This window comes from Homalodisca vitripennis, chromosome 8 (assembly GCF_021130785.1).
Source record: "Homalodisca vitripennis isolate AUS2020 chromosome 8, UT_GWSS_2.1, whole genome shotgun sequence".
Taxonomy (NCBI): Eukaryota; Metazoa; Arthropoda; class Insecta; order Hemiptera; family Cicadellidae; genus Homalodisca; species Homalodisca vitripennis.
Window position 1 is genome coordinate 96,044,667 of NC_060214.1, and position 22,965 is coordinate 96,067,631.

Below are 22,965 nucleotides of genomic sequence, written 5' to 3' on the forward strand. Positions count from 1 at the left end.
GATGATTATATATAGTTATACATATATTGACACGTAATCAACGCTTTTATAAAAATAAATGAATTTGAATTTGAATAAGAAATGTAAATAATAAATTATAAGAACGGAAAATGTAATTTATATTTAAAAAAACCCAGTTAATCAGTTGTTGAACTTTTGCTCGAACATACGAAATATTTATCTGTTGTACTAATGTTGCATTAATGCTAACTTAACTTTAAATGGAAATGAAAAAGTTACTTAATGCCCCGAATTCAATGACTAGCATTTAACATTGCGTAAAATACCACAAAGCATAACTAAACGATGCTGATAGATCCCAATCATATTATTTGCGTAAATAGTCTGGAATCCTCATCATAGTGGGAACGCAAATTAGCGAACTAAACAAACAAAAGCGCCATCAGCGGATTATGTTACTTCGCAAACAGCTGATCAAAACACCGAAGTCAATAATGGAGCAATGTGCTGTACTCTGTCAACACGGCGTTACTCTAACACTGTTTCACAACTTTGTTACTCTTGATACACTTCAAGTTGAGTTATGCAGACTAGAAAGTTTAAAATTGGTCTTTTGTTGTTACAGAAGAGTGAGATTCTATATAAGTCAGTGCCGTAAACATAAATACAGAAGTAAATTTAAAGCAGTTTTAAATGAATTATCGAATTTGGACTATCATAGTTTTTACATAGTCTGTACAAATTTCAGATACGTAAGATAATATTCCTTCAACTCTAGCGAGGATAGAGTTCAACGCCACAAACAGATCAGCAAGTGCTACTCCCGTCGCACTGTCGTACTCATACTCCTTGGGGATGATCTAAAAACATTTCACGTTGTTTGGAAGATTACTCTTCATGCCAAACTTTTCCATCTAATAATTCTTCTGAATATTTATATGGATACCTTGGATTTCCTTGAGACTGCGTGCCTAAGTCAGAATACGAAGTACCTTATCCACCCGTTCCATCCTAGATGTTGGAGTTTCCAAGGATTCTTTCACAACTACTTCAAACCGTTGTGGTCAGGAATTTTCCTTCCTTCGAATCAGAAATGCGAGTGTTCCCTCTTTTGTTTTGGCCAGTTTGCGGATGACAGTGTTTCGATTGTCGGACATCAAATGTGCATCGAGACCATTCCAACACCTGATACTGCAAACTGTGGCGTTTCAAGTTCATCAAATGAAAACCCTAAATGCAATTACTTCAAATATTGCTGCAAGAAACTGATTGAAATGAAGTGGACTCCCATAATCTTTAGTAGCCTTTAAAGACCGCATCCATACCTTCAACATGTAAATATCTCGACAATTCTTGATACACATTTGTATGTACTTCATTTCCCAATAAAAAATAGGAAAAAAGCCAATTCCTGTTATAAGATCAAAGGCACTGATCTCAGAAAGCAAGCGCATAGGTCTTTTTAGAACTAGAAGAAGGAGTTTCACTAGCTTCATATGCTCTCACAAGAGTAGCTTATACTTGAGGCCATTCCGAACATTATGAGGTCTTAATCGTCTTTTATATTCTCATGTTCTAGGGAAAATCCCAACTCTATCTCAGGTTTTATGAAGTTGACTAACGCTAATGAAATAATGGGGAATGCTTGAATGGAAAAGGTGATCTGTCTTCATAATTAAAGTATTTTAACGTAAAATACCAATAATCATCCGAAATGCTCTTAGCTGTGCCTATAAATAGCTCGGAATTCAGAGCTTAAGTTATTGATTATTCCTGAGCGAATCTACTATTCCATTAGTTACCTATACGAGAATAGTATTAACAGAATATCCAACCATAGTGTACTAATACATTTAGTCTAAAGCGCAATAATGATCAAGACCCATGAAGGGATCGTTTATTAAAGTGAAGAACGCTTCAGTCTTGCTAAAGTTGTCAGACATTCCGATAAAATTGACAGGAGTTTATAACAGCTTTTCTCCGATCAATGGGCGACAGGCACCACTGTGTCAAGTTGATCTTCAATATCTGGATATTGTCTTGAGATTATCCAATGAACTATTGTAAAATAATAGTACTTATCAGATATTTATAATGCTAATTAATATTGTACATTCAGCAGGTAGTTTTTCGTTTTATGAATAGTCCACTGAATATCATCGGTTAGTAAGTTACTGGAAATAATTTACTAATTCACTTCTTAGAGAAATCCAAAAGCTTTACAAAGTTTTATTGAATAAAGTTATATATTAATAAAAGTATAAATTATACGATTAATATAGCTAATAATACCAGTAACATAACTGTTTTATTACAGCAGTTATTAAAAGACTATAAAGGTAGAGGACAAATATGTAACATAATTATTTTTTGTCTATTACTTGTCATATGATTAAAAAGTACAGTATTTTAAAGGTGCTTTTTTGCTTTGAAAATGTAAATTGTTATTGTTTGAATCTTTACGAATCATTAACCGTGCATTACAACCTTTAAAACCTTATATACACTAGCAGTTACTCGCGACTTTGCTTTAACACCTTTATGGACACTTCTGGTTCAAGTGAATTATATTTCTGACGCCAATGTTGAATTTACCTTGCCGTGAACAAGAAAATATGTAAAAAAGTGCATATTTATGGACATTGTAATTTACTCCTGTCTTAGTATTTTTTACCCATAGTGGATTCAGCCTTTCTCACGTTCAAGAATATAAATATATATATATATATATATATATATATATATATATATATATATATATATATATAAGGCTCTTAGAAGCCTATTTCTGTTAAAAAAACAGCTAAGATTTCATAGTGAGGGTACTTTGTCTTTTATATCTGAACTGCTAACAGTTACCTGCTGCTTGGAACACAATTTAGTTGCTCGTGTATGACCACTGCTGGTTTGAGTGAATTATATTTCCGACGTTAATTTTGAGGTTTGCCTTGTTGCCACGGCTAAGAAAATAATTCAAAAGAAGTATACACCCTTTATTTGACCTAAAATTATAGGTTCATATTTGTCCATATGTTTAATTATATATTGCCCATGTTTATGGAAATTACAATTTTATATATATATATATATATATATATATATATATATATATACTATATATATACATACCGGTCAGAAAAGCCTACTTCTGTCAAAAGACACTACCTTAAAATTATTACACTACTAAAATGTATACTAAAGGTTAGATAGAAACTTAGTCTTTTGTATTTAATACTAAATAAGTGCTAAAAACGTAAAGTAAAAGCGTTTGTTTCTTTGAAAACTTGAAAATATTTTTAATCTTTTAAAACATTTAGAGCTAGAATTGGTTGAAAAGCACAGCCTAGCAAACTTTCGTGTAGATTAATTAGTTGTGCCAAATGCTTAAAAAGGAGTCTTTCATATCAAAAATTGATCATCTTATGTTGTAGACATTTTCTAACGTATATGAGTACTTACCTGATCGCTGTGAATCTAAAAAAAACTAACGGGTAATCCTTAGGGAATTTAAACACTGTAAATAAATTGAAAATAGAGTTGAAATTAATTAAACATATGATTGTGCTGTCACAAAATAATGTTTACATAGACATAATGTTGATTGAATTTGACAGGCTCTTTCAATTAATTTTAAAAACTTTACTATCCAACCAAGATGGGATTTTATCTGTGCTTTAGTAACCAGTGGGGCGTAGCACGGAGGGAATTTTGAAATAAGAATAGTGCTATATTCATCCCAGGGACCCTAAGAATGTCCATTTAAAATTTCAGTACAATTGGTTGAGTAGTTAATGCGTGAAAATAAAAATAAAAACAAACTAAAGCCCTTTCGCTTTTGTAATCTTATTTGGATTGTTTGTTGGACAATTTTTTAGTTTTAAGTATCAAAAACGTTTGTAATTAGATTATTCAACTTTTACTATTCATTACAAAGTATCGTATTCTTATTATATTTTATGGTATTTAAGCTTTAAACCTTCAACCATCCGCCATAATATAATATTAATTTCTCTGTTATTTGAAAACTGAAAATAATTAATTGTTGTACCAAACTTGTTTAATATATTTTATTGCTTTTTGAAGTAAAAACTAAAAACATATTCAGACAGACATTAAAAACAAAGGTATTGTCATTTGTCGCATAGTTTTGTTCCTTTTAGTCCATGGAACAATATCCTAAAGTTTGTACAGTATTGATTCACCCTGTATACAGTATATATAGTTAAGGCGAAGAAAATTAAAATGCAACTTTTTTAATGTCTCTACGACAACTATAATCAAATAAAGTAGTTTTATTATACAATTTTGTCTCACTCTGTATATTAATACACACATTATTTCTTATTAATGTTTAATTCACCTCTGAATACATGTTATAATTGTTGAAATAAAATTATATAAAGATAATTTACGAGGATTGCTAAGGTAAGTAATCTTTTTACCATACTATTTTTTAAACGATGTATAATTAGTTTAGCTATGTTCATTGGATTTGTATGTGAACTAAATTTAATCAATAAAATTGGTTTTTTCCAAACATTTTCCAATTAATTCTTTTACATCTGAACTGAACAATTTTTGATTATCCTTCAGTAGATTAGTGTTGCATGAGAACACACACTTTGATGTTATGTAACACTTTTTACTGATTTAGTGATGTAAAGGCAAAGATGAGGAAAGAAACTTCACGAGATTTCACTCAATAAATATTAATACCAATTAATACGGAGAAGATTTTATGACCAATGGAAAATTCCAATTTTCAAATACAAGAAACAGTAACAAATAAACAGGCCATAAAACCAAATAAAGAGAATAATGATCTTTGTTATAGTAATAGACTCTTCTATCTGGCGATCTCTTTCGAGCATTCAGCCTTTGTCAGCGACGTTGTTAGAATCCAACTGGAATGATCCAGTCTCTTACAGAAAGGCGCTTTGTTTACTTCGGTTGAGTAAATCAGCAAACGATCTTTCTGTCGTTTGAAAACCATGCGTTGCTTAGCAATGCCATCACCTTTATTATATCTCCTCGAGACAATATGTACCATGTAATGTAAAGGGTGATTCAAAAAGAGCGCCGGTTTTGATATATCAAATTAAGAGATTTATTTTAATGAAAATCTGAAATAAAATACATAAATATGTTCATATAACCTTCCGATTTCATGTATGAAAAATAATGTCATGCATGTGTCCTCCTCTGCTACGCTGGCACGCAACAACTTTGTCCATGAAATTAGCCATGACTGCACGACAAGTTTACACTTCAATTCAACAACTCATTGATGCTTCGGGGTTTATTGGCATAAACTAATGACTTTAGATAACCCCAAAGATGAAAGTCACAAGGTGTTAAGTCACACGACCTAGGTGGCCATTGATGGTCGGAATTACGAGAAATGACGCGATCCTGAAAGCGGTCACGGAGCAACACAATTGTTTCACGGGCAGCGTGGCAGGTGGCACCATCCTGCTGAAACCACAACTGGTCAATGTCTATGTTATCCAAATGAGGCCACAAAAACTCCCTAATCATCGTACGGTATCGGTCTCCATTCACTGTCACAGCTTGCTCTTCCTGATCTTCAAAAAAATAAGGGCCGATGACGCCGCACGACCAAAAGCCGCACCAAACTGTCACTCGTTGTGGATACATTTCCCTTTCGTTAATCATGCGAGAGTTTTCTGAACCCCAGATACGGCAGTTCTGTTTATTAACAAATCCATTCAATTGGAAGTGCGCTTCATCACTGAAGATAATATTCATTGCGAAGTTTTCTTCCTCCTGCGAATTTCTCAATACCCAATCAACAAACTGTCGTCTCTTCTGGTGATCTGCCACTTTCAATTGTTGCGTCAGCTGAATTTTATAGGGGTGATATTTGAGATCGTACCGAAGAATTCTACGTACAGAAGAACATCTTAAACCCAATTGTTGAGAACGGCGACGTATTGATTTCGCTGGGTTTAACAGCCACACTGACACGAACTACCTCAATGTTCTGTTCAGTTCGGGCACAACGACGACGTCCAGAACTTTTGAGGTCGACTGTTAAACCCGTTTCTTGAAACTTTTTCATGAGTCTGCGAACTGTTGATTCATTCAGTGCTTCATTACGTCCTAGAGTACCGCGAAGTCGCCTAACAGTAGCCACATAACTCTCTCCACTCTGATAAAATCGTTTTCACTATTAACACTCGTTGCGCACAAGTAAACTTCTCTATGGTTAGACACAGAATGCACTAATGAGAGAAATATCAGCTGCGTCAACAATCGGTATGTAATCAGAAATAGAATCAAGGTAAAACATTGTGGTCAACCGATAAAATAAAATTTACCGGTCTTTCAAAACCGGCGCTCTTTTTGAATCACCCATTATTTAGACTTGTATTGGTGTAAATTTCTTGAGTTGTAGCCTACGATTTCTTGGGTGGAACATTTTAAAACAAATTAGTCTTTTATAAGAAGAATATAGAAATTTAAACGCACATCAGCTTCAAGTCAACCTCACTGAGGACAACATCCTTGACCGGAGAACGACTCCTAATGGACCGATGTTTACCATTTTGGGTAGAGTACGATAAGAGAACCCGGTTTTTATATCGATTAGTACAGTCATGGATACTTAATATTCATTTGTCGAATACTGCACATAGTGGTAATCTTATACATAATAAATGAGCTCTTACGATAAAAAAAACGATTAGAACTGGAAATAGGGAAAACTCATAAATCATTAATGATAAAATGATAACAACATACAAAAAGTTTATAACAGGAAATACGAAATATGCGTAATTATTTATGTTCTCTCCTGTGTAGCAATGATTAACGTTTTCTATTTCTATTTTAAAATCGTAAGATGATTAAGAATTTAGGATGTTGCGACAGGAGTAATTTGTAACTATTCTTTTATCTTGTGACTGGGGACTTGACAAAATCTATTAATCAGCTATTCCTTGTTATCTTCTCAGTCATTGTTTGATTACCTTTTGAGTGAAATATTTAATGATGAATCTACCACAAAATATATTGCGCCATTTTTAAACTTATTCACACATTTTTGTATTTTCTACTATTTTCCGGCCTTTTGTTGGAATGAGTTCGCCAAAAATGTGTGCGGGTTGAAGTTTGTACCCAATTAAAATAAAGAATTTCGTTTACCTTTAACTATAAAATTAGCTGTAGGAAATTAATTATAAAATACTTGTTTACTTGCACATTCATTATTGCGCTGCACTTCTACCGGCCATTGCGGTTTATTAATTTGTTATCTGCCGTGAACAGACTTTTGCAGTAGTTGGTTCTCTAATCGAAGCCAACAATGGCTATATTACTGTTTAAACTATAGATTTTAGAACCTTATTGTGTGTAGGTTGCAATGAAAAACTTAATCGTTTATTAATATATTAAAAGGGCTGTTTTTCTATCTCTGATCTCATGCCATGACGGCCAGACACGTAGCAGGTCCGCGATGTGCGCAGTTGTCGGTCGCGCATCTTCCCCGGTACAACATTGTCACTGCCGAGTTCAAGTAGCTTACGCTAAGGTACATTCACATAAACATGCCCGCCCGTATTGAATCTCCTACCAAATGTGAACTAAGGAATTTTGTTCGCTTCCTTCAAGCAAAAGGGAATAGTGCAAAAGAAATCCATAAGAGAATGTACCGTTATTCACGGAGAAAACGTTATGAGTGATTGTGTTATATAAGAGTGGTGTCGACAGCCAAAGATGTTAAATGACACCCACAAAAATCGCCGAATGGCTTCAGCTTTGACACTTATCGAATTCATCCTTAAATTTGATTCGGCCATATTTATAGTAATTATGTTACATCAAAGACGCGATTGTACTCGCGTAAAGAATATCAAAGTAGTAACAGCAGAAATGACTCTCTGCATAACAAACATTCTAAGTTTTATTACTTATAAAAATTATCTGGACTAAAGCCTTATTGCTGTTGGCAATATTAACAACAATAATAACCGTAGTTTTATTGAAAGAACGTTAGCGAAGCCTATCACTGGAGGGGATGGAAAACTTTTATTTGTCTGACTGTCACAACGATATATACAAAACTAGCTGATCTGTAGCCTTAACTTTCATTGCGTGGCGATGGAATCCTCGATTCTGAAAGGCCTCGCAAAATTTAATTAAATATTGGAGTATGTGTTATTACTCACTAGTGGTATTAAATGAAAATATTTCCTATTTTCCATGAATTTTACTTTGTGTGTGTGTTTTTTTTTAATTCGGCTCCTTAAAAATATTTTGCATTAGTTTAAAACCCAATTATTCTAAGTAAACTGAATCGAATGTTCTATATTTATACAGATTTAAGAACTTTAATGAATGGATACAGGTTACAGGCCTGTTCAAGATGTATTTAAATATAAGTGTGCCAGTTTTGGTTGGAATCTGAGATTATGATAAGCAATGATCATGTTGACTATACTGCTCAAGATTTTGTACGTGTAGCGTTGTTAAAGCTACATTGATTTATTTTTTTTTAATTAAAACTTAAATTAAATAAAAATTTTGGGATCGAAATATTGGGACTTAATTTTAGATTAGATTGTGAAATGTCAGGGTAAAATAGAACATGTAATCCTTTGGCAAGTTAGCACTGGTAGTTTTAAATTGTTAGGAAGGCAGGTTGACTGCCTTGAATTGATTAGAACTTGTCTTATTGTGAGTATTGTTCTCCTGGTTTGATACAGCTGGACCAATGAGAGAGCTCCACGGATGTCCTGCAAAGGTGATTGGAAAGGGAAGTATTTAAGCGCCCGCTCATAATTTTCGCCCTTCTTTTGGTTATTTTCGTGAGTGAAGTTAATTGCAGTGCGCCGTATTTCTTAAATTTTTTTTTCGCGAGTGATTTTGAGGTAAGCACCAAATTTATTGTACGTTTTATTGAAAAAGTCTTCTTGATCTGATATTAAATTAATTTTGTTGTCTTTTTTATAGGAAAAAATTAAATTCATAGAAACTACAGAGCAATCTGAATAACTTATTCTCGAAGAACAATAGAGCATAATAGAATCATACAAGTTACATTTGGTTCATGCTTGCAAGAGAAGTGAATTAAAATTGAACTTTGTTAATAACTGTAATTGAGATTTGAAAAAGTAGTAATTTATTAATATTTAACTGGAACTGTTTTATTGTGAATTATTAATTGAAAATTAATTGAACTTTATAATTGCTAGAGAGAGATTTGTAATCTGAATTGCAGAGACTTGAAAGTTAAGGTTCAAATAGTGTAAAGAGAAGTTGAAATTTTATTTTGTATTTTGAGTGAACTTAGAAGTGAACATTTTTATTTTAATTATTTCCAAGTGGTATTTCATTTTATTTTAAAACTTTATTATTTTATTTTAGAAGAGAGCTCTGATTTTTAGTTTGATAATTTGATTAATATTTTTATTTCTTGCCAAAGGAATTTTTAAATTTACTAAAAGGTTTGTCAATTCTTTGTGGAAAATAGAGTGATAAAAATTCTGAAACGTTGAACTTATTAATTTGCCAGTTAAAAAATAAATCCATTGTTTTAATTTAGAACTGTGATTTTTATTTTAGACAAACCAGATAATATTTAATAGTTAACAATTTTAGTAATACATTGTACTTAATATTCACTAGGATCTTTACTAATCAAAAAATATTTTATATCGTCTTGGATGTATTGTTGATGATTTATATATTAATACTCTGGAATATTAAGATCAACAATCCAAGTCGTTATAGTACGATTCCTATGAAAACTTACCAGGAATCGAAAAAAAAATTCAAGACGATAGTTTGGATGTAAAAGAGTCGGAATTTTAATCTGTAAAGTTTGGCAGGCTAGAAGTAATTCCTTTTTGAAATTTTCACCGATCTCGTATTAAGATCTTAAAGAGATAATGTACAATTAGTAAGAATACATTTTTAACAGTTTTAACAAAAGCTTCTGAAAATCGTTTAGTTAAAAGCGTAACTTAAAAGCTTTTGAAAATTTTGATTGCATTTAGGCACTATTTTGAAATTTCCATACTAAGTATGGATTCAGCTAGGTATAATTTAACTTAGCTCACTTAGGAATTATGAGCATCTACCGTGTTCGCAAAAGGTTTTTAGCTCCCACAATCAGAAATAAGTTTGCGATTAATTCGAATATGTTTAAAACGCATCCAAGTGTCATGTGTTTAATAAATAATAGAAATTATAATATTAAAACTTTACGTTTGATTTAATTGTTCAATGCGAATTTATTTATTCTGCAAACAGTCGCAAACAGAAGGAAAATGTGCAACACATTTTATGCGCGGGAATATTTTGTTTTGTCTTTCACAGCCGTAAAACAAGAGGATTACGCTAAACCAAATACACGAGGCAGGTACACTACAACTCTCTGTTAGTTTTTATCACGTGCCACTGTATTTTTGTATGTTTTTCCTACTTGTACCTTAAAATAACTACATTTATAGTATTTAGAATGGGTTGTATAAAATTATGATCTTCAATCGAAAACAAATTTGACTAATCTGTAAAATATTTTTGAAGATTTTATTCCTACATTATTTATTTAAAAACATAGTAGTATACTATATAGAGTTTTTGTAAAACAGACCAAACAAAACTTTGCGAATCCTGGAATCATGTCTATATATCTTATTTTCTTATGTATAAATCTATATTGAACTAATTTTTAATTGTAAAAGTTCTTGCTTATAGTTAAAAAATAGTTTAAAAGCTTAAACTGTATAAAGTTAGAACTGTTTTTCTGGCCATATATTGACCCATAATGTTTAAGAAATTCTTCTATACTAATGCTTGTGGATAGTGGAACTCTAAGCCAGGTATCACGGTAAATTCACCAAACAATTAATTAACTTTAAAATTATTAATAACAATAAAATATTGATTAGTGACACAAGGGTTTATCTCACGTGATACCTTATCACCTAATACCTTATCAAACTATTAACTACAGTGTATTAGTACATATATTTTACAAGCTCGCGTTTTTTCCCGCAATAACATGTTATGTAGTTTGAACATATTTCATTTATTGATCCATGTTTTTAATTTTTGTTGATTTGGGAGAATAATGAGGTTTGGGGGTTGGATTTTGTTTATTTGAGGTTAAGTGTTAGAGAGGGCTTCTTAGCCCTAACTTCGCCTGGTAAAATAAGACGTCTTTACTTCACTTTACTTTAACGAGTAATAAATGAGAAAACAGTCCAAATACTTTTGTACACTTTTGCAAAACTTTTTGACCTCCCCGGGTATCAAACCTGTAACCTCTGGATTGAATTAATATGTACAATAAATGTCAATGTCAAATGTACAATAAATGTCAATAAATGTCAATAAATGTCAATAAATGTCAACTATAATTCACGTGGTTAAACTGCTCCATACTAACTGTCTAGTTATAATACAGTACATTAATTAAAATACTGTACAATCACGGTTTAGCTATAATACGTGTAATTAACTTAATGTAAAATAACAGTCTAGCTATAATACTTGTAGTTAAACTACTTTACAATGACGGTTGAGCTATACCTGTAGTTAATCTACTGTACACTAAATATATAGATATAATACATGTACTTAAACTACTGTATATTAACTATAGATTTAATACATCTAGTCAAAAAAACCACAGCATTATCTTCAAACTACGGTGAAGATGGACAACGTGAGAGTTCGACGACCAATAACGTCCCTTTAGTCGGTGAACAAATGTTATAAAATCTACATAATCGAAGTATCCGAAGTCACTGTATGCCTCAAATACTCATGGCCTCGAAGTTTATGAAGTAATCATGATTTAAGGGTGAGTTATTAGCAGATTTCTGAGGTAAGCCCTGGGATTTATGAAAGGCAATTGTGCTCCTTTTGTGTCTTGATGTGCCCTGCAAAAAGGAGTCATTCATTACCTTGCTTTATACAGCGGTATGATCCTAAGAATCCACTGGTACTTCTTTTACATTGTCAGTAGAATTAATGGAAACAAATCAGAGGAAGAATATAAATAGTGAAAGTTAGGTGCTGAGCCGCATTACTGACCCGAGTCCAGACGTGGAAAAGGTGAAAGAATTCCATCAACCAGCACAGGTCTAACGTTTCGTTGCACCTATTGAACTCAATAAGCATCATAAGGTTGCTCAGAGAATTCCTGTCATGATGCATATAATGTAGTATATGTGATGTTAGGCTAATATGTAACGAGAACTCATCGCTCTGCACCCATACGAATGCATGTCTCAACCTCTTATCAGAAAATTTGGGCATACAATACTTAGTTGTTTTCAATATGTAGATATCCAGAAAAGTTTGGAACTGTTTAGATTGAAGGCTTGGAACTGTAACCCAGGAGGTTCACGACTGGCTAGTTTATATCTTCAGCTGAACGTACTCTGGCTTCAGCAAACACCGATTTGTCACTTACATGTGGAAACCCTATGGATGGTTAGGACCAGCACATAACTAAGCCTAAATGTCCAGATTTGGAGATAAAAGGTCTAATCAACTCTACAGTAAAACTGTTGGACTGGGTGAAGCTCCCTTAGTGTTAAAGAGTGTTTATAGCCTAAACGTGAGTAGGCCTAACTAAGTACATTCCGCTGCCATCTTTGTCTGAAAGAGGCTAGCGTCTTCTTCTTCTCAGGTGCCATGATGATTTAGTGTCCGCTATCGTTATTAATGGGATTGTTGAAAGAAGGCGGCACCCACACCCATCCTTACCTATCCTTTCTATCCTGTCACTCCGCAAGCAAAAAAGGCCCTCGTAGGACCAATTTGCAATGAGGTGATTTACAGCGTCTTGTCCTAAAAGAGCAAACAAAGATTGCCATTTAACACTTTTTTGTTCGGAGATGGTAATGGTATATACAGAATTTATCTAATAATAGTTCGGTTCTATAGAGCCTAGGTAGAAGATGACTCATTCCTTCCTAGATATACTGTAAATATAGTCGCTTGAAGTTTTTCGTTTACAGTAATTAATAAGAGGTGTTTCTGTTGGCTGTAAAGAACATAATAATATAACTATGTTATTGACTTTACTTTGAGGTTCATCGCAAAAAATCTTTTTTAGTGCATTATAATGATCACAGTGACACGATAATCATGTATTAGCTCAAAGACTGTTGTATATTCCTTAAAATAAAATTTTTATCGACCATAGAAGAAGCTCGACGGCAATGGAATATTATTGAATTCGGGTGAAGTGAGGCCATTTTGTCTACTAAAAATAGAAAAAAAACCTAATGAGGACACCTAATCAAATTTTATAAATTTCAGATTATAAAATCCGAACACTATCTATGAATCTAAGATCAATAAAAAAAGCGGAAGGATAAAGGAGTCAGTTACTCTCTTTCAAAATATTACCATCTTTAGCCTGCTATTTTACTCCAACTGACGTGCCGTAATACTACAAGATGTTCTGGAATTGATTTTCCCCCAGTTCCTCAAATTTTGTGGTGTGGGAAGCATGTATTAGTTGATCAGTGACACGGTTTACATTTCTTCTGATCACTCTGATTATAGGTTTAATTGTATTGACGTAATTTGTTTTGATTGTTAAAGTTTGGATTTAGTGACGTCATTGCCATAAATTGACTAGTTTTCAAGTTTGGTTGCTTAACCTAATACCTCAACATTTCTGTAAAGCCTGAAGAAATTGGTAAATTACAATCGACGAAACACAGTGTTGTTGTTTGTATTAACACCTAATAACGGTGGCCAATATCTGTAATCAGTTTATCATTTAAAATTACGTGTTTCTTTGCAAAATAAATCTCCCAATATTTACTTATTGCTGATGGTAATGTCAACAAATAGTTGTGTTGTTGTAGAATAATTTACTGCATATTTAAATGTAAGTAGTCAATATAATAAGCGGTTTCACAATAAATAACCAAACAATGGATTAAATAGCTATTTTCTATTAAAATATTAAGTCTAAAAGCATGCACTAGTTTTAACATACGCGTTCTGGACTGCTTTTGAAATAATTATAGACGGTTTGTAATTTACTTATTATCATCCATTAATTTTTTATTGGATTGTTGTAACTATAAACCACGCAAAATTGTATTTAATAGTGTGCGCCAAAACTTGAACCAAATTGGAAATGAGAGATTCAGATTCGAATCTCAGCTGGGTTACGAACTTATTATCTACTATGCTGGATTTACCAGTGATATTTATTTGACTAATGGGATTTTACAGAATTTCATTGCAGTTTTTAATCTTTTGCACACGGTTTTAAATCGAGGTTTTAATGGGCTAGATGGATTTAAATCGTAAACAAAATATACGAGGTGAATGTATGCATTAATGTTATTTAAAATTATTTGCAAGTATGATGCGACATAAAACGTTATGATAAGTTAGAATAAATAAGAGCCATGCGTCTCGGAGGTGAAATAAAAGCGGAATGCTGATGACGTCACGCAGTTAAACCTTACCTTGAGGGAGGGATAAAGTAGACAGCATAACAACACCCTCAAGGGAGCATTGTTGGGTCAAATGCGTATTTATTCTTTCATAAAAACGAGTCATAACTCTATTCAATATTTTAAATAACCATGATCTGATACTGTTTTATATTTGAAATACTCGTATAAATTCACTAATTAAATCCGCAATGCAAACAGTACACGAGTTAAACTATGCTACTATCTACTTTGTATTTATTGACTTCGAGGTCGTTTCTGTAATATGAAAGAGGTACTCGAATTGGTCCTTATAGTAAATTCTTGTGTTTGATACTGTTATATGGATTGTTCTTATAACTAACTCCCTTTACCCGCAAGAGATAGTCAGATAGCTCCTTATAGAAATTCTCGTTCATCTAATGAGTTTTTCGCATTGGCCTTTAGAGCAAATTCCCTTAATTTTAAAGAGTTATTTTTGTTAGTCCTTATAACTAATTACGGTTATCCCAAAGAGATCGTATGAGTCTAGTTGGGTTGGCCTTTAGATATAATTTCCGTCATTTTAAAGTGTTATTTTGGTTAGTCCTTATAGCTAATTACTTTTATCCAAATAGATCCCATGAGAATAGTTAGATTGGCCTATAGAGCAAAGTCCCGTAATTTTATGTATTATTCGAAATGGTCTTTATAAATAATTACTGTTATTCGAAAGTGTTTGTATCAGGATAGATGGGTTGACCCTTAAAGCAAATTACCTTTATTTTAAATTGTTATTCGGATTGGTCTTTATGGATAATTACTGTTATTCGTGTTTGTATCAGGGTAGATGGGTTGACCCTTAAAGCAAATTACCTTTATTTTAAATTGTTATTCGGATTGGTCTTTATGGATAATTACTGTTATTCGAAAGGGTCTGTATCAGGGTAGTTGGGTTGGCCCTGAAAGCAAATTAGGCCTACCTTTATTTTAAATTGTTATTCGGATTGGTCTTCATAAATAATTACTGTTATTCAAAAGTGTTTGTATCAGGGTAGTTGGGTCTACCCTTAAAGCAAATTACCTTTATTTTAAATTGTTATTCGGATTGGTCTTTATGGATAATTATTGTTATTCGAAAGGGTCTGTATCAGGGTAGTTGGGTTGACCCTGAAAGCAAATTAGGCCTACCTTTATTTTAAATTGTTATTCAGATTGGTCTTCATAAATAATTACTGTTATTCAAAAGTGTTTGTATCAGGGGTAGTTGGGTCTACCCTTAAAGCAAATTACCTTTATTTTAAATTTTTATTCGGATTGGTCTTTATGGATAATTATTGTTATTCGAAAGGGTCTGTATCAGGGTAGTTGGGTTGACCCTGAAAGCAAATTAGGCCTACCTTTATTTTAAATTGTTATTCAGATTGGTCTTCATAAATAATTACTGTTATTCAAAAGTGTTTGTATCAGGGTAGATGGGTTTAACCTTAAAGCAAATTACCTTTATTTTAAATTTTTATTCGGATTGGTCTTTATGGATAATTACTGTTATTCGAAAGGGTCTGTATCAGGGTAGTTGGGTTGACCCTGAAAGCAAATTAGGCCTACCTTTATTTTAAATTGTTATTCAGATTGGTCTTCATAAATAATTACTGTTATTCAAAAGTGTTTGTATCAGGGTAGATGGGTTTAACCTTAAAGCAAATTACCTTTATTTTAAATTGTTATTCGGATTGGTCTTTATGGATAATTATTGTTATTCGAAAGGGTCTGTATCAGGGTAGTTGGGGAGACCCTGAAAGCAAATTAGGCCTACCTTTATTTTAAATTGTTATTCAGATTGGTCTTTCATAAATAATTACTGTTATTCAAAAGTGTTTGTATCAGGGTAGATGGGTTTACCCTTAAAGCAAATTAGGCCTTTATTTTAAATTGTTATTCAGATTGGTCTTCATAAATAATTACTGTTATTCAAAAGTGTTTGTATCAGGGTAGATGGGTTTAACCTTAAAGCAAATTACCTTTATTTTAAATTGTTATTCGGATTGGTCTTTATGGATAATTACTGTTATTCGAAAGGGTCTGTATCAGGGTAGTTGGGTTTGACCCTGAAAGCAAATTACCTTTATTTTAAATTGTTATTCAGATTGGTCTTCATAAATAATTACTGTTATTCAAAAGTGTTTGTATCAGGGTAGATGGGTTTTAACCTTAAAGCAAATTAACTTTATTTTAAATTGTTATTCGGATTGGTCTTTATGGATAATTACTGTTATTCGAAAGGGTCTGTATCAGGGTAGTTGGGTTGACCCTGAAAGCAAATTAGGCCTACCTTTATTTTAAATTGTTATTCAGATTGGTCTTCATAAATAATTACTGTTATTCAAAAGTGTTTGTATCAGGGTAGATGGGTTTAACCTTAAAGCAAATTACCTTTATTTTAAATTGTTATTCGGATTGGTCTTTATGGATAATTATTGTTATTCGAAAGGGTCTGTATCAGGGTAGTGGGGAGACCCTGAAAGCAAATTAGGCGTACCTTTATTTTAAATTGTTATTCAGATTGGTCTTCATAAATAATTACTGTTATTCAAAAGTGTTTGTATCAGGGTAGATGGGTTTACCCTTAAAGCAAATTACCTTTATTTTAAATTGTTATTCTGATTGGTCTTTATGGATAATTACTGTTATTCGAAAGTGTTTGTATCAGGATAGATGGGTTTACCCTTAAAGCAAATTACCTTTATTTTAAATTGTTATTCGGATTGGTCTTTATGGATAATTACTGTTATTCGAAAGGGTCTGTATCAGGGTAGTTGGGTTGGCCCTTAAAGCAAATTACCTTTATCCTAAACTGGTATTCTGATTGACCTTTATAGATTGTTATCCGAAATGAATCGTATCAGGATGGTTGGGTTGGCATTTAGAGCAAATTCCCGTTATTCTAGTTTTATTCGGATTCATATTTATAGATAATTACTGCTTTTAGAAAGGGTTCGTATCAGGGTAGTTGAGCTGACTCTCAGAGAAAATTAACGTTATTCAAAAATGTTATTCGGATTGGTCTTTATAGATCATACTGCTATCCGAAAGGGCTCATATGAAGGTAGTTGTTCTGGCTCTTAGAGCAAATTCTCATCATTATAAAGATATATTCAGAATGAACCTTAAAGCTAGTTATTGTAGCCCGAGTTATCGTATGAGAGTATTTGGATTGACCCTTAATAAAAATTCTAGTTATTCTAAAGTGTTATTCGGATTGGTCTTTATACATAATTACTATTATCCGAAATGCACTGTATCAGAGTAATTGGGTTGGCCCTTAGAGTGAATACTCGTAATTCTAAATTGATTTAAAAATGGGTATTTATAGCTATTTACTGTTAATGAAAGATATAGTTGGATTGGCCCTTAGCGTGATTACACGTTATTCTAAATTGATTTAAAGATGGGTGCTTATAGCTATTTACTGTTAATGAAAGAGATAGTTGGATTGGCCAGTACGGCACATTCCCGTTATGTTGGGTTCTTAATGTCAACGTTTTGGGTGTAATGAAAAAAAGAAATTATCTATATTTGCGTGTAAACTTTGTATACAAACCCAGAACACTAAATAAGTGTAGTAAATAAAATGACCAGTAAATTTCATCGATCAATTTAATAATTTACATTATAATTTATTGTAGTTGTTCATGTTATTTTTAGATATTTTTGATATAAAAATTTGCAGTCAGTTTTGAGAAAAGACTAAATGAAATGTTTATCATAAAAACATTCCACGTTTATGGTTGTTACACAAATACATGGCAGTGAACCACAGTATCTCAAGTGTAATAAGGTTAACGTCTAAATGTCGCTACAGCGTCCTCTAAACCTTACAAGAGTTATGTCTTCTCTCGCACATATAGTTATTTGTACCATTCCGCAGTAAAACGTAATGTTTCATGTGGACATTTAATACAATCACTTGTTTTAACGTAAATAACACATTTTGTAAACTGTAATGATTGTCAATGTCCGTCAAAATCAAATAGTTTATTGGGAAAACATGTTGTTATTTATAGTAAATGTCTAGGAATTTAAATTAAAATAATTTCGTAATTTTACCACAAGAAACTTTCAGACATAGAGTGTTTGCATTCATACGTCAATGTTACCCACTTCCAAAGTTGGGGGTCAGTCTTGTAAATGGTCGGTCTCCCAGTTGTGTGTTATAAATTCACTGACATTACAAAATGCTTTTGGCGCTAAAAAGCGTTTGAGGCTAATCTTCAACGCTTCGGGCGTTGTGGCACTTTTGATGGAATCTGGCAATCTGTTGATTAAATGAACCAGCCTGTGAAGGCAAGTTCTCACAAGCTACCGTTCTGTCTTTCAATTCTGCCTCTTGTCTAGGATGACAAAAATAAATGTTGGTGATTTTACATTTAAAAATATTGACAAATAATATTCTATTAATAACTTTGTGGGTCAAAATTACTTGAATAATAAAGTAAAATCTTGAATAACTAAGGAATAATATTCAAAAGATAGTAAGCAGTTGAAAAGTAAATAAAAAAGAATGTTTAGGCTATGGCCTTAAGCATTTCAATAATAAATGTAATTTAATTACTTAAATATTTATTTTATATATAACGAGTTTATTAAAGGACACTTTCTAGTGTATCATTCACATTTGGTACTTTAAAAGTGAGACAATACATTGTTATTATTCTAATTTAAATGTTCTTAAAAAGAGCTCTGATCCTGAAATTTTCAAAGTACAGGTAAATAGTTATTTTATATTTAGTAATTTCCTTCTTAATAAACACCAAAACAAACAAGTAGGCTACTTATTCATAAGTGAAATTAAGAATGAGTTAAATTGATTAGTCATAAAATAATGAACAATTTAAAATGTAAAAAATTACACATAAATAAAGGGAAAAGAAAAACAGTAAAAGGGAAAAAGGTAAGATGATGAACGAGAAAATTTGACCACGGAAAAAAACTATATCTCTATTTAGTCTCACAACTTTGACGATTTATAAACTATTTATAAAAATTACGCGTAATTTCTTTATTTTCCAGCTGATCATCTAGACTCTAGAGATAAAATATAACTCTAAAAGATAAGTCTACATATTCCCTGGAATCTACAATCAATGCTCCCATCTGAACATATTTTAGGTTATTCTATTTTTGAATTGCTTTCTGGGTCACTATTATGAGGTCTTTCTTGATCTACATGGATTATTGGTATTTCATTTCTACAATAGGAATCTTTTTTAACTACGCGTAATTCCTGCTTAGTCGGCAGAAACGCTGTCATACGGATATATCAAAATGGATATCCCTTATTAGATTAGAACATTAATTTATATAGCACTAATGGTATCATCACTTTAAATATTAACTTATTATAAGACTCTAGCACTTTCAAATATTTAAAACTCAATTATCTTCAAAATTTGCAAGACAAAAACAATTGTTATAAGCATGTAAATTTGCTTCTAAAACGTGGATTTAGTTTAGTTACAGTCAATCAGAAAACAGAATTTCAAACATATTCACTTTTAATGATTCTGTGTTATAAAGTTTATACAGCTGTTTCACGAAAAATGCAATACCTCAAAAACAATGTGAGCACAAAAATTTTAGAAAATAATTTGAGCATTGTAAATTATTTTTTGTTTTGCCCTTACTATGTAAACAATGATACGCAACTATTCCTGTCCCAAATTTTGAACCTCTTGCCATCTTGATACCTCAAGAAATTACTTAAAGTTCCCACAAATCATGCCATTTTCGGGTGTGTAGAGAAATACCCGATATAAAATTTTGTAAAAAGGCGAATGGCCGCCATAATGAAACGTTCAATTGGTCGTCACTGAATAGAGAACTCATCCAAGCCATGTGTGAGTACTATCACTGTAGTAAATGTATTTGTAACTGGTTTGAAATTAAAAAACTTCTTGTTTACAACAATTGCCGCTTTGCCAATGTACAGCTCTCGACATTTTGTACGGCCGTTCGATCCATACACCTTTCAAGATATAAAAATAAATGTAAAAGAAACTGCAATCGTGAATGATTTTAATGGCTACCATTTCGAAACTACTATATAAAAAAACCTAGCTATATATACCTACCTATATATTATAAAAGTTGCATTCAATTATTTCAAATCCCTCATAATAAACTAATTTTCGATTATGTTGTTAAATAACCGAGATAAAAATTTTCCATAAATGCTAATAGCTCCCGTCTTGAAACATTTTATTGGTCGAGACCAGTTAAAGAAGTCATCTAGCCCCAGACATACATAGTAGACCATCTGCCAGCCTACTAAGCGATAGACTTCAATAACGCTCAGTCGAACCCAATTAGGCATGCACCTTGATCAAATCTATTCTAGGCAATGTAGAAATGAAATTTCATGCAACATTTAGTCAACAGATAAAATTTTTCTTAAGATAAAAGTTTTTCTTGTGGATAGCTAGGCTGCCTAAAGGTGAAATTCCATAGAGGTACATTTTTTGCATCAAACAAGACGTTAAATGCAAAATTCTAAGTCCAGTTCAATTGGTTCTTGAGATATTTAGAGGAAAACATGCAAAAAGGCTGATAGATAGAAAAACAAATAGACAAATAGGAGATGAATTTTTCCAGAACTCTTGTGACAGCTGACCTAAATATAAAAGATTTGTAATATAAAAGGTTATAAATAAATTAATTCATTTCTGAGATATTAACAGCTCAGCTAAATTATATGGAGGGACATATACGAGTATCATCTTAGAACTCTATCTTGCCTGCATACCTATAAACTAATACAACGAGGTGTGGAAGGATCCAATATAATATAATAAAGGTCTTACCAAATAATCCACCCAATATCACTTATTAGTATGTCATGATACTATTCAGGTATGTTCAAAAACCTGATTATTCAATGATTTTTTCGTTTCAATCATGGTTACTCGTAAGACCAATGTAAAAATGCTTACTAATGTTCAGTCATGGAACGACATGCACCTTTATCGAACTCGATGTTTCTTTTATAGAAATGAAGCTTTTTACAAAGTTTAAAGTGTATAGGTCAGTTTGATCTCGTATAGTTTGGACTGACAGGTAGCAAACAGAAAGATAACTGAAAATTTTCCAGGCCCTCAAGTGATAGGCTTCGCTAATGGTCAGCCCTTATAAATTTTTGGGTTACGGTAGTTTTGAGTTCTGTGGATTATGATCTGAGAAAATAGTGTCCTGTTTTGGAATGAAATATGTTATGCAAAAAGGAAAGTGTGTTACGAGGATTATTGTAATGGAAGTCTAACTAAAACAATACAGCTGATGAAATCTATAATTGCTTTTTGTTTGCTCAATTGAACCATACAAATTTTTACACCAGATTTAGTTACATCCATAATTGATACTCTACACAAACAGACTTCAAGATGGAGGATCATCTCGTACTACACTACTAGGGTTTTAAAACGGCCATCTTCCTCCTTGTCTTGCAAAGAAATTATGGTGATAATCTCATCTTCATTACAATCATAAGTACATAGCATCCTATATAAATGTTTCATAATTGCGTTGTTACAGTTATGTGAATCATTTTAACTTATTGCAAGAGGTGTAAAGTTTACATTCCAATATTATGCTTGTTAGAGGATCCGTGTGCTTCCATACACTTTGCTATCCCCCACGTGAAGATTGAGGAGATTGTAAAAGCTATGAAAGTTCAAGGGTGTAACACTCAACACTCACCATTCTTCTTGTAGAAGATGACTTCCAGTTTGAGCTCCGTCTTGCACTCCAGCGCCTTGTCGATCTGCAGCTTGTGTTCGTCCATGGTGTCCGGCCCGTGGAGGAACTTGCAGGCGCACCCCTTCTGCATGATCTGGGCCCTGGCGAATCCAGTGAGCTCGCAGAATCCATCTGAGCAGTACACGATCGGGTAGACCGACGGCACTTGGGCGTTACCCAGCACGAAATTACTATCTGTAACACATCATGTTTAGTCAGTACTGAGCTAAAGGATACATACTGTGCAGTACACGATCGGGTAGACCGACGGCACTTGGGCGTTACCCAGCACGAAATTACTATCTGTAACACATCAAGTTTAGTCAGTACTGAGCTAAAGGATAAATACTGTGCAGTACACGATCGGGTAGACCGACGGCACTTGGGCGTTACCCAGCACGAAATTACTATCTGTAACACATCAAGTTTAGTCAGTACTGAGCTAAAGGATAAATACTGAGCAGTACACGATCGGGTAGACCGACGGCACTTGGGCGTTACCCAGTACGAAATTACTATCTGTAACACACATCAAGTTTAGTCAGTACTGAGCTAAAGGATAAATAAATACTGTGCAGTACACGATCGGGTAGACCGACGGCACTTGGGCGTTACCCAGCACGAAATTACTATCTGTAACACATCAAGTTTAGTCAGTACTGAGCTAAAGGATAAATACTGTGCAGTACACGATCGGGTAGACCGACGGCACTTGGGCGTTACCCAGCACGAAATTACTATCTGTAACACATCAAGTTTAGTCAGTACTGAGCTAAAGGATAAATACTGTGCA

At 32.8% G+C, this 22,965-nt stretch overlaps 1 protein-coding gene across 1 annotated transcript in view; it reads right to left on the reverse strand.

The window, feature by feature from the left end:
- LOC124368279 (potassium voltage-gated channel subfamily H member 8) overlaps positions 1-22,704 on the reverse strand; it is a 234,054-nt gene extending 211,350 nt beyond the window's left edge. Inside the window, exons 1-4 of the mRNA XM_046825553.1 lie at positions 22,674-22,704; positions 22,566-22,583; positions 22,410-22,475; positions 22,134-22,367 (exon numbers count right to left, since the gene is read on the reverse strand). Coding sequence (XP_046681509.1) covers positions 22,134-22,367; positions 22,410-22,475; positions 22,566-22,583; positions 22,674-22,704 — 349 coding nt within the window. The remainder of the gene's footprint in view (positions 1-22,133; positions 22,368-22,409; positions 22,476-22,565; positions 22,584-22,673) is intronic.
- Positions 22,705-22,965: the final 261 nt, after the last annotated feature.